Source organism: Berghia stephanieae, chromosome 3 (assembly GCF_034508935.2).
Source record: "Berghia stephanieae isolate SIO BIC M18660-M18661 chromosome 3, UCSD_Bste_1.3, whole genome shotgun sequence".
Lineage (NCBI taxonomy): Eukaryota > Metazoa > Mollusca > Gastropoda > Nudibranchia > Aeolidiidae > Berghia > Berghia stephanieae.
The window spans coordinates 37,753,226-37,770,725 of record NC_088362.1 but is presented as its reverse complement, the minus strand read 5'-3'; the positions used below and the strand labels follow the sequence as shown (position 1 = coordinate 37,770,725).

General features: G+C 37.2%; 1 protein-coding gene across 1 annotated transcript in view; it reads right to left on the bottom strand.

Moving 5' to 3' along the window:
• Positions 1-8,637: 8,637 nt before the first annotated feature.
• The window catches only part of LOC144967679 (sulfotransferase 1C2-like), an 18,975-nt gene continuing 10,112 nt past the window's right edge, over positions 8,638-17,500 (bottom strand). Inside the window, exons 4-7 of the mRNA XM_078905207.1 lie at positions 16,392-16,528; positions 13,984-14,087; positions 11,503-11,665; positions 8,638-10,466 (exon numbers count right to left, since the gene is read on the bottom strand). Of these exons, the coding sequence (XP_078761333.1) occupies positions 10,276-10,466; positions 11,503-11,665; positions 13,984-14,087; positions 16,392-16,528 (595 nt within the window). The 3' untranslated portion in view covers positions 8,638-10,275. The remainder of the gene's footprint in view (positions 10,467-11,502; positions 11,666-13,983; positions 14,088-16,391; positions 16,529-17,500) is intronic.

Genomic DNA, 17,500 nt, shown 5'->3' with positions numbered 1-17,500 from the left:
CATAGATCAGCAGTTTATCCCGGTTTCTATAGCGTGAAACGGACAATAGAACTTGCTTGTTATCCTTTTGACGGGAGGCTAGTCTATCGCAAAGTACTTTCCGTCAAATCTAACAGACTCAGCTACCCTTTCACTGCTGCTGGATGGACAAAGTAAAAAGAAGAAAATATCAATAACGTGTCATCCCAAAAACTCAGTCTCAAGAGAGGACAGAACCTCTTTAGCCATTTTGTGGATGATTTTTTCTCATTTATTTTTCTTTTTGCTTTGACTTGCACTGCTTCACGGGCGTTTTTCTCCCCAAAATCTAGAGGTGCCTAAATGAGTCGATAAAATGTATAGTAAAATAAAGTAATATAAACAGTACAAAACAAAAAAACGACGTTTCGGCCTTTGGCCTTCTTCAGGTAAACAAAAACTAAATTATATTACATTGACATTTTAGTTTAGTTAAAACACTATAGGTATAAACTTGTGTGTGTGTGTGTGTGTGTGTGTGTGTGTGTGCGTGTGTGCGTGTGTGTGTGCGTGTTAGGGAAGGAGAGAAAGAGAGAGTGTGAGAGAAAGAAAGAAAGAAAGAAAGGAAAAGAGAGAGAGAGAGAGAGAAAGAGAGAGAGATGTGTTTTTCCAGATGTTTAAGACTGATGGTCACTTACCTAAATCAAAGAGGACGCGTTATTGTAGTTGCAGTTATCTGTATCAATCTTGACAACAGTTGAACAAAATCCATTCTTCAAGAACGGCACATGTCCAGTGTTATGAAATGATATTTGTAGGCGTCGCAATGCTCTTTGGTTTATTCTAATCTTTTTCTTGCCAAAAAGGTGACCAATATTTTTTACGATAATAGTTTATACGTTTGTAGCGTTAAGTATAGGGCATCTGAAGTCGAGAATATTTTCAGATCAATTTGAAATTGAGATTTTATATGGCGCAATATCCACTAAACGTTCTCATAGCACTTTGCTTAAGCGGTCCCTAGCCAACAGCAACACCTAAACATGTAGAACGAGACATGATGCCTGTTAGGCGATATTACATTATTTTTCGGACAGAGACAACGCTGTTTGCGGCAAGGTACTCATTTTACACATGAGTACGGTTAGAGAATGTGTGTAAAGAGTCTTTTCCAAGGACTCGACTAAGCGCCGAGCCAGGCTCGAACACAGGACATTCCGATCTGAAATCGAGTGTCATACCACAAGACCACATAACAGCAAGTTACAAATAGTCGAATAGTTTGTATCAATAAATCCATTAAATTGTCTAGATGATAATATAAAGAATTCGTTTAATCACTTTTTTTTAAAGTAAAAAAATCAACAATTCGCCACAGTAATCCTTGCCACTGGAAAATGTGTCATTGTATGATATAATCAGTCGGAAGGTGAAATATTTGGATTTGCATTTTTTGAATTTTCTGAAAGAATATGCTCCCCAAAGCATTCTAATCTTTATTTGAAGTAAATCAGGTGATTTTTCATGAAGTTATGGTCAGATGCTTGGGAAAAGCACCAATCAACTTTTTCTCAAATTTCATACTTTTTTTTAACTTGACTAGTTGTAACATATGTTTAGAAGTGAAATTAAGTTTGATATTTCCCGAGGATGTACAAAAAGGGTTGATTTAATCATTTATGACAAGAAATCATTTTGGATAAAATTGTCCTTCTAACTAAACTTAGCAATATCTCAGTTCAAACCTTTTCACCATCCGAGTGATTATGTCATTCACTGTAACAAATTACGTGAATTTCATTATAACGAAATTTTAGGGTTTCCCCTAGTCTCATCTCAACTCGTTTTCTTTCCGAATATGGAATTCTCTGCCTGAAAATATTTAAAAAGATAATGGCCAAAGTGAATTTGACAGAGAAACAATAAATCCAAATAAAGGCTAGGCACGTCGACTTGTCCTCACCACAATGACACTCACAGTCGCGATTATCGTCGATGTACGGAGTTGTGACGTAATGACACGACAAGATAGTTAAGAAGAGTCAAAGAATTGAACAAACATGTATGAAAGGTGCTAGACAAAGCAAGAAAGAAAAATACAAGAAAGAAAACACGATCCCAAAAATTCAGTCTACTTCGACTGGGGATCTAACCTCAGACATTCTGATTACCTGTCAGAAGTGCTCCCGGAAGCCTCTGTGGTGTAATGGTAGCAGATCTGACCGGTAATCAGGTCTGAAGTTCGATTCCCAGTCGAAGTAGACTGATTTTTGGGATGGTTTTTTCTTTCTTGTATTTTTCTTTCTTGCTTTGTCTGGCACCTTTCATTCATACTTGTTCAGATCTTTATCTTATACTGGTGCCTCTTCCTTTATTTCTTTAATTTGATATTACTAAGTGTCACTTGGGGATACGGTAAAACATTAAAAAACAACAATAATATCCTTGTTTACTCGAAGTAAAATTTCTTACAATCGATTCCAATATATCTAATGAAGAAAATAACAAATCACAAACAAGAAAATGGAGTCCAACGCCACCGTCTCTTCTTGTAAAATACCACATTCGCTCTCAACTATTTGGTGACATATCGATACTACATATGACATGATCGAAAAGGTATCGACTATGATATAATATTCCCAATTCCTGCCCAGCTGATCGATTGTGCGGGGCAAATGTGATCGGATTGTCATCAGAGTGTTAAGACAGAATTAAAATCTGCAGCCCTCACTCTATCTGTATCTCTCTTTCTCTTTCTCTTGTCTATTTCATTTTTTTTCTTTCTCTCTCTCTCTCTCTCTCTCTCTCCCTCACTCTCTCTTTCTATCTGTATTCTTCATTCTCTCTCTATCACTATCTCTCTCTCTCTCACTCTCTCTCTCTCTCTTCGTCTCTATCTCTTTATCACTGTTTGTCTCCCCTCCCCCCCCCCCCCCCCCCCTCTCTCTTCCCCCCCTCTCTCTCTCTCTCTCTCTCTCTCTCTCTCTCCCTCTCTCTCTCTCTCTCTCTGCTTCATGGGGTCAAAGCACTTTCAAAAGATTTGTGAAAAAGGAGAATAATATTATCATAAATAAACGAAGGAGGATTTGCTGTGCTCACCCCTTGGATAACTACCCCCTCCCCTTTTTAAAAGACTTAATTCAAAAGAAAGACAAGGTCCAAGTGAGTCATCGAGCTCAGGTCATTGAACATGCAAATCTAAACGACACGCAAAAGGCAGCAATGTTAAAGATATAACTATAACAAAGATGTGAATGAAATAGAGTAATCGTACAAACTTCGCACGACTCATGACATATTGGGCCAGATCCTGATCTGCAGACGTGACTGAATTAAAATGACAGTAGGCGGGAGCTCCAAAGGGAAGGGACAACTCTGCACATACAATGCAAGAAATAATAATAAAAGAAAAAGAAAAGCAGTCCAAAAATAAAACAAACCACGGTATTCTTCCGGCTATGTGGTCTTGTGGTATGCATGCCACTCGCTTTCGGATTGGAAGGTCCTGGGTTCGTGCCCCGCACGGCGCATAGTTGAGTCCTTTTACACCTGATTACGGTGAGAGAATGTGAGTAAACAGCCCCAACTATGCGCCGAGCGAGGCTCAAACCCAGGACCTTCCGACCCGAAAGCGAGTGTCATACCACAAGATAGCCACATACATCTTAACTCAAGATTCACAATGAGGCAACTAATCACATTTTACAGCATCTAGATCAACCCAATATGTTACCATTTAACGCAATGGGCCGCATATGAAATATATATATATATAATATATATATATATATATATATATATATATATAATAATAATAATAATAATAATAAAAAATTCCCTTTATTCATCCCATAGGGCAAATTTGTCTCTAGGATGTATTCCAAGGGGAGACTGGAATAATCCAGACATTAGCCGAAGTGCAGCGTCGCAAACATAACTAGGACGAGGTGCCTTGCTCAAGGCCACACAGCACAGCGGGTATTCGAACTCGGTACCTTTTGGGTACGAAGCAAAGATGGTACCGCTGAGCCACGCTGAGCCCCGATGTGTGTGTCTTCTCTCCATGCTGTAAGACACAAGGAATCCAGGGATGGCTGAAAATCGATAATCGATTAGAAGAAGGCATCGCTTAACGGAGATTACTGTCAAAAGATGGCCATTGAAGCACCTGGGATGGGCGAACCGGAAGTGCGGTATCGATCTGCTATTGATAGATCGATTAGATTATTTGGGGGTTGAGGGCAGGGAAGTTATTTCACATATCGATATTATAATATCAACAAGAATTACTTATTGTGAACTGGTTGGTAGAAAATGAGGCTTTCCAACAAATGTGCGGCTATGTGGTCTTGTGGTATGACATTCGTTTTCGGATCGAAAGGTCCTGGGTTCGAGCTTCGCTCGGCGCATAGTTGAGTCCTTGGAAAAGGCGCTTTACTCACATTTTTTCACAGAAATCGTTTTTGTAATATCGCCTAACATGCGTCATCTCTCGTTCTACATGTTGCTGTTGGTCATGGACCCGTAAGGCGCTATGTAAAGCGCTATGAGCACATTAAATGGATGTTGCACTATATAAAATGCTCTAGTAAAAAGCTCAAGCAGAATGTGTCGTAAATCTCGTACCTTTGTGAATAATATAGGTATTAAAATTGTCCCAACTATCGGGAGCATCTGTGGTGTAATGGTAGCACGTGTGACCGGTAATCAAAAGGTCTGAGGTTCGATCCCCAGTCTAGATGGAGTGATATTTTTGGGATGGTTTTTTTCTTGTCTTTTTCTTTCTTGCTTTCTCTGGCACCTTTCATATACACTTGTTCAGTTCTTTAAGAGTAGGACATGGAAGTTCTTTCACACAGTATCGATACTGGCAAGATTGGGTAACTGGCTTGTTGTGATTGTCGTTGTAGTGCAGACTTGTAATAAAACCATAACCTGTTGAGGAAGAAAGAAGTAATTGCCGAACTCTGGAAAAACTCATATTTAAAATTTTGGCCACAAAACTTGCCCTTACAATATCGATCGATTTAAATGGCCCTCATCTTAGCAAAAACTCTCAAACCTGGGACTTCACGTAGTCCCAGGTTTGAGAGTTTTTGCCAATATGAGAGTCATTTAAACCGATCGATATTTGAAGGACGAGTTTTCTGGCCAAATTTTTAATTACGAGTTTTTCCAGAGTATGGCAATTACTTCTTTCTTCCTCATCCTCCATCCTCTTCATCTCCTCTCTCTGCTCCTTCTCCCTCTTTATTCTCCTGTTACTCCGCCTCCTCCTCTTTCTTTTTCTTCTTCTTCTTCTCCTCCTCCTCCTCCTCCTCCTCCCTCTCCTCCTCCTCCTCCTCCTCCTCCTCCGCCTTCTCCTCCTCCTCCTCCTCCTCCTTCTTCTTCTTCTTCTTCTTCTTCTTCTTCTTCTTCTTCTTCTTCTTCTTCTTCTTCTTCTTCTTCTTCTTCTTCTTCTTCTTCTTTTTTCTTCTTCTTTCAGCTAGTTATTGGAATGGGGAGGGTAAAAATAAACGGGAGAGGGGGGTCTCATACATAATTTTCATGTAATATCGAAAATAAAAGCCCTTCACATTTTTTACTTTTTGGGGGAAAAGATTTTATTATACATTCAACATTGAACATATCACGTGATTACAAAGAACCAATGAACAAATTGATGTCAATAGTTTACATGACATTACAAAGATACATTTTAACCGGCCAAATTGATGTTAATGGTGACGAAAGATGAAAAGCTGATTTTTAGAATTTTGGTCAGAAAAGTGTAAATTAAAATATTGATCAATTCAGTTGGTGCCAACCTTTTCAAAACATCTTATTCCTGAAACCTTTATAAATTGCATTTGTAAACGTGTTCAAAGCGCTTTACAGCGCACATTTATGTACTATCAACCACAGGAAGAGAAAGTAACCCAACAATTCCTATTTGTGGTTATAAATCCAATTCCCAGTAAGTATATCGTCCAGACTTTATACCGTTTTGAGGCGGTGGGTCACAAATATGAATTATGAATTGACGTAATAACGAATAGGGGGTCTCGATAGCTCAGTTGGTAGAGCACTCGCTTTACAATTAAGGGACCGAGATCGATCCCGTTTGCAGTCGAGATTATCTTCTGACCCCTCTGTCCACCCAGCAGTGATTGGGTAGCCAGTCCGCTTGAGCTGGCGATAAAGTATTTTGCGATAGACGAGCGTCCTATCCAATGCAGCTATTGCCCGTTTCAGGCTATAGAAACCGGGATAAGCTCCGGCTCCCTGGGCCTAATGGCTCTGAAGGAATACTTGTAGGTAATAAAGAATATCATTTATAAATAATAAGGCATGGAATGAGGAAGAAGGGGAAGCGGGGAGGAGATACTTCAATTGTCCAAGAAGAGCATCCTTCAAAAGGTTAACGAAACAGACATGAACCGTGGCCTTCGTCAACTCATGGCCTAATACCCTAGCCTGACACTGAAACCGTAGCCATCGTTAAGTTATAGCCTGACAATGAAACCCAAAAAGACAGGCATTTTGACGTCATTATTTGATCAGTGTCAGGTCATAACTTTACGAAGGCCAGGGTGTCAGGCTATAGATAGTATGCGCTTGGCTAAGAAGCTCATAACATTGCCATCCGGAAGTATAACGGACCAACACACAAAACTGTGTGTATCCATAAACGTTTATAGTCAGGTTAATACAGTTCAGTGAGCATTACTCATAAACGCGGATGGCAAAAAACAATAACAAAGACCTGAGTGACGTCATCTTCGAACTATCTATAAGTTAACGATGGCTACGCTGATACTGACCAACAAATGACGTCAAAAGACAAGTCTTTGGCCACGAAAGAAAACAAATAGTGAGTTCTACCGTAGCCATCGTTATGTTATAGCCTGACACTGAAATCCAAAAGGACTGGCATTTTGACGTCATTATTTGGTTTTTGCACCGCCTAGTGAGTTTTCGTTAGTAGAGCTCATGGAAACAAGTGGTCCCATTGGTTGAACTATTGAATACAACTCACGATTTGTTTTCTTTTGTGGCAAAAGACTGGCATTTTGACGTCATTTTTTGGTCAGTGTCAGGCCATAACTTTACGAAGTCCACGGTTCTACTAAAGACAACTCACTGCGCGGTCCACAAAACTAAAAATGACGTCAAAATATCAGTTTTATGTAGTTTCAGTGTCAGGTTATAGATAGTATGCGCTTGGCTAAGAAGCTCACACCATTGCCACCCGGAAGTATAACGGACCAACAGACAAAACTCTGTGTAACCTTGAACGTTTATAGTCTGGTTAATACATTTTAGTGAGAATTACTTATAAACGTATATGACAAAATAATAAAAACAATAACAAAAACTTGAGTGATGTCAATTTTGAACTATCCATCATGTGTAAATGATAAGGCATGTCACGAAGAAGGAGTGGTGATGAGGATTTTTATTTCAATTCTCCCAGATAGAGAATTTTACATAACAACAATTTAAAGACACATACGTACACGCCCCCCCCCCCAACCCCACCCCACCCCCTTCCTACCGCGGCAGCAAACACTTACTTAAAACAAACAACCCCCCCCCCCCCACACACACACACACATAGAGAGTGAGTAAGTATGTTTGAGCATGTGTATATAGATATATAGAAAGAAAGAGAGAGGGAGAGGGAGGGAGAGAGAGAGAGAGAGAGAGAGAGAGAGAGAGAGAGAGAGGGAGGGGGGGGGGAGGCAGACGGAGAGAGAATTGAGGCGGGGAATCTTGAGACATATGATACATACTTGATCGAAACACACACACACACACACGCTCACTCACACACACAAACAAATGGAGGATATATATATATATATATATATATATATATATATATATATATATATTATATATATATATTATTTTTTAAAATATTTACCACAATGTTTGAGACAGTCTACATTAATGTTTCAGGCTTAATTCGCCATCGTCAGGACTGCGTTGTTTTGTTGACTGTTGTTGTTTGTTGAAGTGGTTCCGGTTTGTAGTTAATTAACAAGAACTTCCGGCGATGTGGACACGTACCGTACATCTCACTTTTCGTGTTGAGTGTGGGTGTTTGATTATAGTATATTTCTCTTCCAGGCATAAGCTACATTGTTTTGATGTTGGTGTGTATCCTGTTGCTTTAGATAAAATTTTCCATGAAATGTTGTGGTCTAGTTTGTTGTCTTTTAATTTCCAAATATGTTCCAAATATGAGAAATATACTATAATCAAACCCCCTCATGAAGATGTACGGTACGTGTCCACATCGCCGGAAGTTCTTGTCAATTAACTACAAACCGGAACCACTTCAACAAACAACATCGGTCAACAAAACAACTCAGTCCTGACGATGGCGAATTAAGCCTGAAACATTAATGTAGACTGTCTCAAACATTGTGGTAAATATTTTAAAAAATAATAATTCGCTCCATTACTACATGTCGAGCACTTTTCGTACCATATTTGTATCAAACACGATTCAATATATATGTATATATATATAATATATATATATATATATATATATATATAATATATAATATTATATACATATATATATATATACATATATATATGTATATATATATATATATATATATATATATATATATATATATATAATGAAGAGAGAGAGAGAGAGAGAGAGAGAGAGAGAGAGAGAGAGAGTTTTTCAAGTAGCTGACATGAAAAGTGAGAGTAGGAATGCTAGCGTCCTTGTCAACGTCATGATTTGGTGAAAACAAATTACAGATTTACATGACATGATTTTGTTAATAATTGATGTCAAGTTAACAATGCCTGTTTATAACTGGGCCACGAAAATGGACAACATTTCGTCTACAAATGTATCAAAATAGACAACGGTCATTGATGCCGCTATGCAGTGGGGTGATGTGGTCTTGTGGTATGGCGCTCATTTCGGATTGGAAGGTCCTGGGTTCGAGCCTCGCTTAGCGCACAGTTTAGTCCTTGAAAAAGGATCTTGACTCACATTCTCTCACCGTACTCAAGGGTATAATGATTACTTGGCCGTTAACAGCGTTGTCTTTGTTAGAAAAAATGTAATATCGCCTTACAGGCGTTATGTCTCTGTCTTCGTGTTTTATATTGTTTTATATAGTCAGGGACCCTTTGTAGAGCGCTTTGAGCACGTTTAGCTCAAGCTTTTTTTCAAGTTGCTAACAATAACTCATGAAATCATGCCAGTGATAATCAGTTTCTAAGCAATAAATAAAACAAAGAGAATGCCTCAAATTCTTGTACACTATTTTTGACAGCAATAAATAAAACAAAGAGAATGCCTCAAATTCTTGTACACTACTTTTGACAGATTTTCGAAAGGAATTTAGTTAGAATTATTTGAAAAAGTGTCTTTGAAACAATGCAGATAAACCATGAAAAAAATTCAAGAAAAAAACCCCCAGTATCATTGACTTGAGATCGAACCCGAGACCTCCTGATTACGGGTCTGAAAACATTGGCACCCGAATATCTTCCTGTCTTTCTTCTTTAATATTATCAAATCAGCCTGAGTCTGTAAACGTTGGAATTTGTTCATCTGATACGATGGTAAACGATAAAGTGTAGAATTTCTCCCTTTGCTTGTATTTTGATGTAATTTTATATAAGTGTTCGACTATCGTTTATGCCTTGTAATATGACCATAGGCATGAAAGAATTCAAAAAAGATACTGGATGGGTAAAGTGGACGAAAAGCGAGGTAGAGAGAGAGAGAGAGAGAGAGAGAGAGAGAGAGAGAGAGAGAGAGAGAGAGAGAGAGAGAGAGAGAGAGAGAGAGAGAGAGAGAGAGAGAGGAATCGCTCGCAACAACAAGAATCAAAGAGATGACATGAATGAAGGTCAAAGACTGTTGCAAAAACCTGGAACTTCCGGTCTGAAGTGTGTATCATACCAGTTAACCACATAAACCTCCCAGGAACTAGAACTAAAATGATCACCAACTTTTCATGTACTCGTCTTACATGTTGAGATCTCCATCAATAGATAAAGATGGAAGGCCATAACATTCACCCTCTGGAAGGAGAAAGTACCCAGATGATAATGATGATGATGATGATGATGATGATGATGATGATGATGATGATGATGATGATGATGATGTCAGGCTATAAGTTACGAGTGTTATGGTTGGACATAAACGACATAATTAGCATACGATCATCATTTCTTCACAGTATTAGATTATATCTGGTGAGAAACATCTGAGTATAAAGATGACCTTGGGTGACATATCCAAGGACAGCAGCCACGACATTTCAGATTCTCTTGGCCTGATTATGTTCTGTTCATGTTGGTGACTATGATGACGTCATTCACCGTATCCTTGGAGCTGGTGGTTCCTGGTGTGACGTCATCAAGGCGGTATTTGAAGGTCCACTTGGAGTTGACCATCAGTTGTCTGTAGTAAGCGTCCATCATTTCATTCTGCTGGACAGTGAACCAGTTGACCCAGTCCCCCACTTGACCTGGGTCATCGATGAAATACAAAACTCATGAAATGGGAAATGGGGGATTTTGCCGTGACAATTTTCATTATACAGGAATGAATTAAATAGTTTGATGTCCCATGACCTCATTCTGAACCATTAGGCCCATGGAGTCGGAGTTTTTCCCGGTTTCTATAGCGTGAAAATAACTATACCAATTGCTCACTACCTTTGGATAGAACGATAGTCTATCGCAAAGTACTTTCTGTCTGCTCTAACATAGCCGCTAGCTACCTAATCACTTCTGGAGGACAGGGCGACCGGAACAAAATCTCGACTGTACCCGGGTTCGATCTAGATCCTTTTGTTTGTGAAGCGAGTGTTCTACCAACTGAATAATCAGGGCCCTCTTCTAGATCTGTGAATTACATCAATACCTGCATTTTGAGAGTTTTTCTATTCCAAACAAATCAGATATAATTTTTCAATAAAATAAAAAAAAAATTGGCAGCCGAGGAAAACTGCGAAGATTAAAAACATTTTTTTTAAAACATTCTTTTTCATATTCTATCTGCTTATTCTGCTATTGGGTCAAACAGGAATCTTGTGATTTTTTGTAACGTTTTAAAAAGTCATGTCAATCTCCAGATTTAACACAAAATTAAGCTCACATATTACGCAATATTCACTAAACGAGCCCAAAGCGCCTTACAAAGAGTCCATAGCCAACAGCAGGATTTGACATAAAGGAAGAGACATGTCTGTTTGGCGATAAGTACAATTCTGTTTCTCGAAAGAAAGAATGATGTTAATGTACTCATTTACAATTGAGTACGGTGAGAAAATGGAAAATACTCTTTACTCACATTTTCTCACCGTACTCAAATGTAAATGGGTTAGTTAACATCAATCTTTCTGTCGAGAAATTGTGAGTAAAGAGTATTTTCCAAGGACTCAAATATGCCCCCCCCCCCCAAGAGCGAGACTCGAACCCTGGAACTTCCAATCCGAAGGTGAGTGCCATATCCCTAGACCACCTTAACCCAAAGGAACCAGAATTAAAGCGACCACCAACCTTTCCTGTACATAATGGGTTCCCCATCAACGCTCATCTCCAGCCGGCCTTTTCTCAGCCTCATCTTCTTGAAGGAACATTTGTCAGCGACCTTGGCGGCGAAGTCATAGTTCTCATCGATGCCAAGGAATCGACACAAACCAAGGATCTCCTTCACTGGGTCCTGGAACATCATCATCATCACCATCATCATCATCGTCGTCATCATCATCATCATCATCATCATCATCATTATTATTATTATTATTATTGTTATTATTATTATTATTATTATTATTATTATTATTATTATTATTATTATTATTATTATTATTATTATTATTATTATTATTATTATTATTATTATTGTTATTATTATTATTATTATTATTATTATTATTATATTATCATCATCATTATTATTATTATTATTATTATTATTATTATTATTATTATTATTATTATTATTATTATTATTATTATTATTATTATTATTATTATTATTATTATTATATCTATTATATTATTTATTATTATTATCATCATTACAATCAGTATTATTATCATCATTATTACTACTATTTTAATTACTTTTTTTCCCCTATTACAAGAGCTGTAACCTATCAAGAATTGCCTATTTGGACAATAAAGATTATTATGATTATTTTTATTATTATTATTATTATTATATATTATTATTATTATTATTATTATTATTATTATTATTATTATTATTATTATTATTATTATCATCATTATTATATTATTATTATTATTATATTACAGTAAAATTACTTTAAACCGAAAGAAGCTAAACCGAAAAATACCTTAAACCGCAAAGAATTTAATAAATTGTACTAGTTTCTTCATTATCTTTGTACTAATTCTTACGATGGACCGAAATACTTCTAAGCAGGACTTTCTTTAAACCGAAACAACTTGAGAGCACCTTCCCTTTTTCTCTCTCTATTTTTCTTCAAAAATTCGGGAAGGTGGCCACACGCAATAATGCCCGGCGATATTAAACAAAGAGCGTAAGTATAAGATGAGGGTCATGGGTGGGGGTGCGGGGGGGGGGGGGGTAGGCAAACACTTCAATCACTGCACTTGGGTTTGGCCAACACCACAATCGCACAGACTGGAAAAGGAAGACAGCGGGTGACTGACAGGCGAAAAATGAGGAAAGATGGGGAGTTGGGGTGTAAAATCACGCAAGCGAGATGTTCTCGCTCGTGTGTTGATGCTTTGGAACTGACAAATTTTCAACACGAGAATAAGGAGGGAGGGGGGGGGGAGGGTGGTAGACAACTTACCATTGACATGCCACTTCATTTCCACTTTGTTTAAATGTGTGTGTGTGTGGGGGGGGGGGGTGAGGTTCTATGTAACTAGGCCTTTGAACCTAATGGCTTCTCAACAAAAGAGGGGTGTGTAGTAGACAGCTAAGCATTGACACGCCTTTTCATTTCCATTTCACTTCACCTCTGAGTAGTTGCGCGTCATTCATTATCAATTATCGCACAGGAACTTTCGATCTTATTTTAGCTTAGCATTTTACTAAAAGATGTCTAAAAGAAAGCACTGTGCTTACACGTTGGAGTTTAAAATCAAAACTCTATGTGAAGTCGATGAAATAAAAGTTGATCAAGACAGAGATATGTAAAATACACGGCATCCCGAACTCAACTCTTTCAATAATTTTGAATTGTAAACGAAAACCCCAAAAATATTTTTTAAACACACCAAAAAAAAATAAAAAATGTAATGGTTACGAAGACGGCATTTATTCAACAACTCCATTTAACGGGAAACCTATGATACGATTAAATGAGCAAATTCCTTATACTTAAATAGTCACTACCCTTGAAAAACATTGCAAAACGGGAACTTGCTTTAAACCAAAATGTCTTTAAACCGAAATGGTTTAGAAGGTCCCCAAAATTTCGGTTTAAAGTAATTCTACTGTATTATTATTATTATTATTATTATTATTATTATTATTATTATTATTATTATTATTATTATTATTATTATTATTATTATTATTATGATCATCATCGTCGTCGTCGTCATCATCATCATCATCATCATCATCATCAACAACATTATCATCATCTCCATCATTATCATCATCATCATCATCATCATCATCATCATCATCGGTGTCATCATAATCATCGTCATCATCATCGTCATCGTCATCGGTGTCATCATCATCATCATCATCATTATCATCATCTTAACCATCACCTCCGCGCCAAAACGATTCATCATAATGGTGCTATATCAGTACGATTCATTGATAAGTCTCACGTGTAAAATCACAGACAAAATTAAAGCGTTTTGTTTATTGACAAAAATAAGTTTTGTTTCGTAAAATCATTTCTTTTTAAATGTCCTCATCTGAAAATTTTGGCTTTACACTCAACGTTCTCACCTAAATTATCTAGTCATAAGATCAGAGAGACAAAGTGGGCCACAAAGAGGGACTATTTTCCTCACCTGTTTGATGTCTTCATACGCCATGACATGGACCGGGACAGTATCGGGATCCGATAGTACTCGCTCCCAATCTTTGACGTAATCGAACCACGAGCCGTAATCCACTGGAATGGGGTGGTGAGAAATGGACCAATCAAATCATCGGGGTCAAAGAGATATAGACCAATCAGATTGTATGTGACATAAAGAACTTGTCCGGATCATGTGACGAGGGTATAAGATGTGTACTCTAATCCTACTACATATGAAGGCGGGTTGTCCAAGACTCGTTAAGTCGATTTTTCTACTTTTTGAGATCTTCCATTCATGAGATAAATTGAAATGCAAATTTTATTTTAAGCATCAACTGGCACATGAATTTCCCTAGATTTGTATGAATTTGACGCTTAAATATGATAATATAACAGACATAATGAGAAAAGGTAGGGGAAATAATCCTCAATATCTCAAAATGGGAAAAATGGAGTTAGGGAGTTTTTGGAAAACCATGTCAGTGATTTGTCAACTTACGTAGTTTCTTAAAGTGACAAGGTCAAACTCGCACACCTGTAGATATTTTAACACCGAAGTCATTTATGGGTATCTAGTTCATAAAAATGAGCTTTTATATAGCGCAATATGCACTAAACGTGCTCAAAGCGTATTGCAAGGGGTCCCTGCCAACAGCAACACTTTACATGTAGAACGAGTCATGACGTCTTTTCGGCGATACTACATTTTATCCCCGAAAGAGACAACGTTGTTAACGGCCAGGTACTCGTTTTACACTTGAGTACAGTGAGAGATTGTGAGTAAAGAGCCTTATCCAAGACCTGAACTATGCGCCGCTCAGAGCGGGACAAGTTTACAAAACAGTTTTGATGCTATGGATCATATAATTGAAGACTGGTTTTCCAAAACTCCTTAACTCCATTTTTCCCATTTTAGGATATTGAGGATTATTTCCCCTAAAATTTTTCATTCGGTCTTTATTTTGTCATATATAAACTTCAAAGTCACACAAAATAGGGAAATTCTTGTGTTAATTGATGTTTAAAATTTAAAAATTTACATACTCATGGATGGAAAATCTCAAAATGTAGAAAAATCGACTTAACGAGTATTGGAAAAAAAAAACAGCATTCAATTGTAATCGTTTGCAATACGTAAAAATGGAGATAGTTGGCAGCTCTAGATTCTGTGATATAAGCTTTTTAATTAGAGGCCAATTTTATCCAGGGGACATGACTCTGACTGGCCTGAGTAGGACAGAATCTATTTTTGGAACTCTTCATTGGACTATGGTAAGACAAGGCTTATTGTAGGTTAGTAGTCAATGGTGACCATACGTCACCGTGATTTATATTCTTCCTTGTATTATTGTCATTAAGTTGTAGATGACGTCATCAATTCATGTGTCTTAGCTACGGAATGTCAAGGTCACCTTGCCGCATTCTTATTAAGAATGTCTTAATAATATAATTGTTCCATCCGGGGATTGAGGGGGGTCCCGATAGCTCAGTTGGTGGAGCACTCGCTTCGCAATCAAAGGGACCAAGATCGATCCCGGGTGCAGTCGAGATTTTTTCTGCAATATCGAAGTGCCCATAATATTATGTACTAATAATACTAATATTATTTATTTGGCTATGTGGTCTTGAGGTATGACACTCGATTTCGAATGGGAAGGTCCTGGGTTCGAGCCTCGTTCGGCGCATAGTTGAGTCCTTGGAAAAAGCTCTTTACTCACATTCTCTCACCGTACTCTGGTGTAAAATGAGTACCTGGCCGTTAACAGCGTTGTCCCTGTAATTTCGCCTAACAGGCGTCATGTCTCGATCTACATGTTATGTGTTGCTGTTGGCAATGGACCCTTTTTAAAGCGCCTTGAGCAAGTTTAGTGGATATTGCGCTATATAAAAGGTCACGAAGCTTACGAAAAGCGGGTCTGATGAGGAAACGCAATTTTGGGCTTGATTTAACATTGTTGTAATGGACAGTTTTTTATATTGGTTTGAGAGAATTTCCATTACAACAATGAGCCTATAACAGTTGGGTTATAAGGTCTGTAAATAAGTTCACGTTGCGTAATATCCATTAAAGATGCTCAAAGAGATATAAACAATGACGATGATGATGACGACGACGAGACAAAGTCGGCGACGACTGGTAAATTGTATAATAATGAACACATTATTCATCAAATATATAATTTAAGCACTGGAATTTCCTACCAATGGAATTTCCTATCAATGGAATTCTAAAGTAATTTATAGATTTTAAGAATTTAATTTAGATTTGAATTTTAATCTGTTCTATATGATAACTGGCCTTGCAAAGCGCTTTGAGCACATTGATTAAATAGTGCCCCGTTTTTAATGTTTCGGAGGGTTTTTAGTCATGTCACTGTTTATCGTATTTCTACTCACTTTGTCCATCCAAGAACGTCGGAAAGAAAGAGTCCCAGGTGCCGTAGTACTGGTAGAAATCGGTCAGGTTTCTGTGGTGATGGTAGTTCGATACCGTCAGGTCTTTGGGGTTTCGGTGGATGAATATCAGTTTACATCTGGATAAATGAGATAAAAAATTGATGAAATCGTAGAAGAAAATAGATATAGTCACCCAAATTGTTATGAGCTCATTGTTGTAACGGAGAAACGTTCAAACCAACAAAAAAAGGTGTTCATCACAACACTATTAAAACAATCCAATAATTCCGTTCTGTTATCAGACCTGCATATATGAGACCCAGCATCATCATCCGGTGTAATGCCGGGTTGGTCCCTGTTACTGTGAAGGTAATTTGATATCCTCACTTCTTTGGGGTAATTTCTATAGGCACAATGGATAAAAGAAGTTAAAAGATATTAGGGAACCCAATATTTCTAAACGGTATTTTGTGGGGGTGAAACTCAAAAAAAAAAGTCAGAAAGAGCCATCGGCCCAGTTTATTAAGGGTTCTTTAGGGTGAAATGGAAAATTGTAATTGTTTACTACCCTTGGGATAGAAAAATAGTCTATCGCACAGTAATTCTGCCAGATCGAACAGATGATGATGATGATCGTGATGATGATGATGGTTATGATGATGATGATGATGATGATGATGATGATGATGATGATGATAATAATAATAATAATAATAATAATAATAATAATAATAATAATAATGATAATAATAACAATAATAATAATAATGATAATAATAATAATAATGATAATAATAATAATAATAATAATAATAATAATAATAATAATAATAATAATAATAATAATAATAATAATAATAATAATAATAATAATAATAATAAATGGCACAGGCTCTAAGCGCTTTACAGTGATATAAAACAAAACATATTACTCAGTAAGACAAGTTTGATGAAAAATTTATACGAATGCAATTTAACAACAACAGAATATGATAATAGTATTGCAACATTATGACGTAAAAATATAAAACTTAAAGCGAGATTTGAAAGTTGTCAACGAATCCGAGCATCTCACGTGTGATGGGAGAGGGTTCCAAAAATGGGGGGGC